Below are 2,663 nucleotides of genomic sequence, written 5' to 3'. Positions count from 1 at the left end.
TGGGCCACCATCAGCAGTAGCAGTGATCATTCCTGAGCAGAGTCCTGGCCTGAGGAGCTCGGAGGAGAGTGAGCAATTACCACGTGGTGTTGAGCAAGATTGGGCAGGCTGGAGGTGGCAGGACAGACTAGGTTTGCCTGGGGAGAGGCTGGGAGGGCTTCAGGGAGGAGGTGAGGAGTTAGAAGCAGATGTTGCCCTGTTCTTTTTGAGAAATTCTTTATAAAATTCTTATAGCTCTAGAGGTCTTTGTTAGAGGCCAAGGTAAGGAACCCTGGTTACTCCATCTAAACTAATGCCACCCCAGAAAATGACTCCAAAACTATGAAGTACTGAAATTTGCAGAAACAGTGTTTCACTGCCCTGAAGGCCATCCTGTTTGATGTGGAGACAGGTGTCTTCTTCAACTGCAACTGTGGGCACAGAAAGACCCCAGTTTCACCTATCCAACTTCGCTCCTCTCTGGGCTGGCTGCTTCTCTGACCCAGGTGTCGTGGACAAGGCTCTGAAATACCTGGAGGTAAGGGGGCAGCTGGCAGGCTGGTATACTAGGCGCAGGACCACCTGTTCTCTCCCTGACTGAGCAGTGACTTCTGGTAAGTGACAGCCTCTTCCTCCTGCTTCCAACCCTGAGTCTTAGCCTAAGTCCCGAGGCAGCCACCAGGGGGAAGCTGTGAGCCAAGAAGAGAAGACCAGGAAAGGGACATCTGGCTTTAGGAGGGCCCAGCCTTCTGGCTCCCTGCCCAGCCCCCACCCACAGTCACAGTCATGTCTGGAACCTTCCAGGACAGCAAGATCCTGACCTACCGGTATGGGATCCCGACCTCTCTCTGGAAGACAGGCCAGCAGTGGGACTTCCCCAATGCTTGGGCCCCCCTGCAGGACTTGGTCATCAGAGGTAGGAGGCAGGGATGGGCATATCCAGGGCCTTATCCTGTGGGTGTAGAGGGTCGGCCTCCCTAGCACTAGGGAGGTGTGAACAAAGGATGTGGGGGCCTGTCTCTGACTCCTCTGCTCCCTCGGCCTCCCGCTCAGCGAACATTTACGTCCACTCCCACCCGTCGGGGGAATCGGCCGTCCTGCCCCTCCAAACCTGCACCCTGGATTAGAGCAGGTTGGCCTGTGGCTCCAGGAAGGAGGTCTTAGGGCCCTCTCTCCCCCCTTGAGGAGAGTTAGGCTTGGGCCTCTGGCCCCCGAGATGGCTCTGGAGATTCAGTGTCCTGCCTCGGGGCGGGGTCCAGGGCTGGCCAAGTCCCCTTCACCCAGGACCCAGGAAGTGGCTTTCCAGCTGGCGCAGAATTGGATCCAAACCAATTTTGATGTCTACTCCCAAAAGTCAGCCATGTACGAGAAGGTGAGCTGGCCCTGAGCACCATCCCACCAGTCTTCCTCCCCATGGTGACATGGAATTGTCAGGCTTTGCAAAGTCCAGGCCCAGGGACAGTGGCGGCACCCAGTGGCTATTCTTGGGCACTGCAGACCAGAGCAGCTTCTCCCAAAGGGGCTCCTATTTCTCGCTTCCCCTAGAGGGCTGGGGTGCGTGGGCTGGGGGTAGTACTGACCTTAGAGTTTGCCCTCTTGTCCCCAGTATGACATCAGCAACGGTGGACAGCCGGGTGGCGGAGGGGAGTATGAAGTTCAGGTGAGTGGGCCAACAACCTAGAGGGAACTATGGGCCTCTGCTCTCCCAGCTGACCATGACCTCCCCTCTCTAGGCTGTAGGTCCACAGGGAGGAGCCTGACTGGTGCTCCTTGGTACTCCTGAGACTAGGCAAGGCCAGAGGCTCTGGGTAGAGATCCATACCCCCTACAGGGACCTTTCCCAAAGGTCTTGCCCCCACTGGTCATGCCTCTCTCCAGGAGTGGTTTGGCTGGACCAATGGAGTGGTCCTGATGCTCTTGGACTGCTATGGTGACCGGCTGAGCTCAGGGACCCAGACAGCTTTCCTGGAGCCCCACTGCCTCGCAGCTGCCCTGTTCCTTAGCCTCCTGTTCAGCTTCCTGCCACAGTGATGGGCCTCAGTGCCCCGTCTGCCTTCAGTTCCTCCTCTGGCTCCAGCTGCCACAACTTACCAGAGCAAAAACTCACATTCCAAAACCTCTACAAGAACCAGTACTAAGTTTCTTTTACCCAATACATTATGTCCAGTTTTCAACAAGAAATTACAAAGTATGCTAAAAGGTAAAAAAGAAAAGAGAGAAAGCATCAGAGACAGAGAAGACAGAGAAAGCATCAGAACTAGACTCAGATAAAGAAGGGATGTTGCAACTATTACATTGGGAATTTTAAAGTAGCTCCAATTGATATGCTGAGGGCTGTAATGAAAAAAGTAGATAATATTTAAAAACAGTTGGGTAATGTAGGCAGAGAGATAGAAATTCTTAGAATAAAAAAATTCTAGAAATAGAAAACACTGTAACAGATATGAAGAAAGCCTTTGATAGGCTCTTTAATAAACAGGACACAGCTGAGGAAAGAATCAGTGAAAAATCAAAGCAAAAAAAAAAAAAAAGACTGAAACAAACAGAACAGAATATTCAAGAACTGTGGGACAACTACAAAAGGCATAACATATGTGTTAATGGGAATATCAGAAAGAGAAGAGACAAAAGAACAAAAGTAATATTTGAAATAATAATGACTGAAAGTTTCCCAAAATTAATGG

General features: G+C 51.7%; 1 protein-coding gene across 1 annotated transcript; it reads left to right on the top strand.

The window, feature by feature from the left end:
• Positions 1 to 379: 379 nt before the first annotated feature.
• Positions 380 to 2,010, top strand: LOC308503475 (trehalase-like; the record flags this gene model as incomplete). The annotated part of the gene is made up of 5 exons (XM_081062750.1): positions 380 to 517; positions 784 to 895; positions 1,239 to 1,351; positions 1,586 to 1,639; positions 1,858 to 2,010. The coding sequence occupies 5 exons, from the start codon at positions 380 to 382 to the stop codon at positions 2,008 to 2,010; spliced, it is 570 nt and encodes a 189-aa protein (XP_080918876.1).
• Between the last annotated feature and the right edge of the window lie 653 nt (positions 2,011 to 2,663).

Source organism: Rhinolophus hipposideros (genome assembly GCF_964194185.1).
Source record: "Rhinolophus hipposideros genome assembly, chromosome: 10".
Taxonomy (NCBI): Eukaryota; Metazoa; Chordata; class Mammalia; order Chiroptera; family Rhinolophidae; genus Rhinolophus; species Rhinolophus hipposideros.
This window is presented reverse-complemented; position numbering and strand designations above follow the sequence as displayed.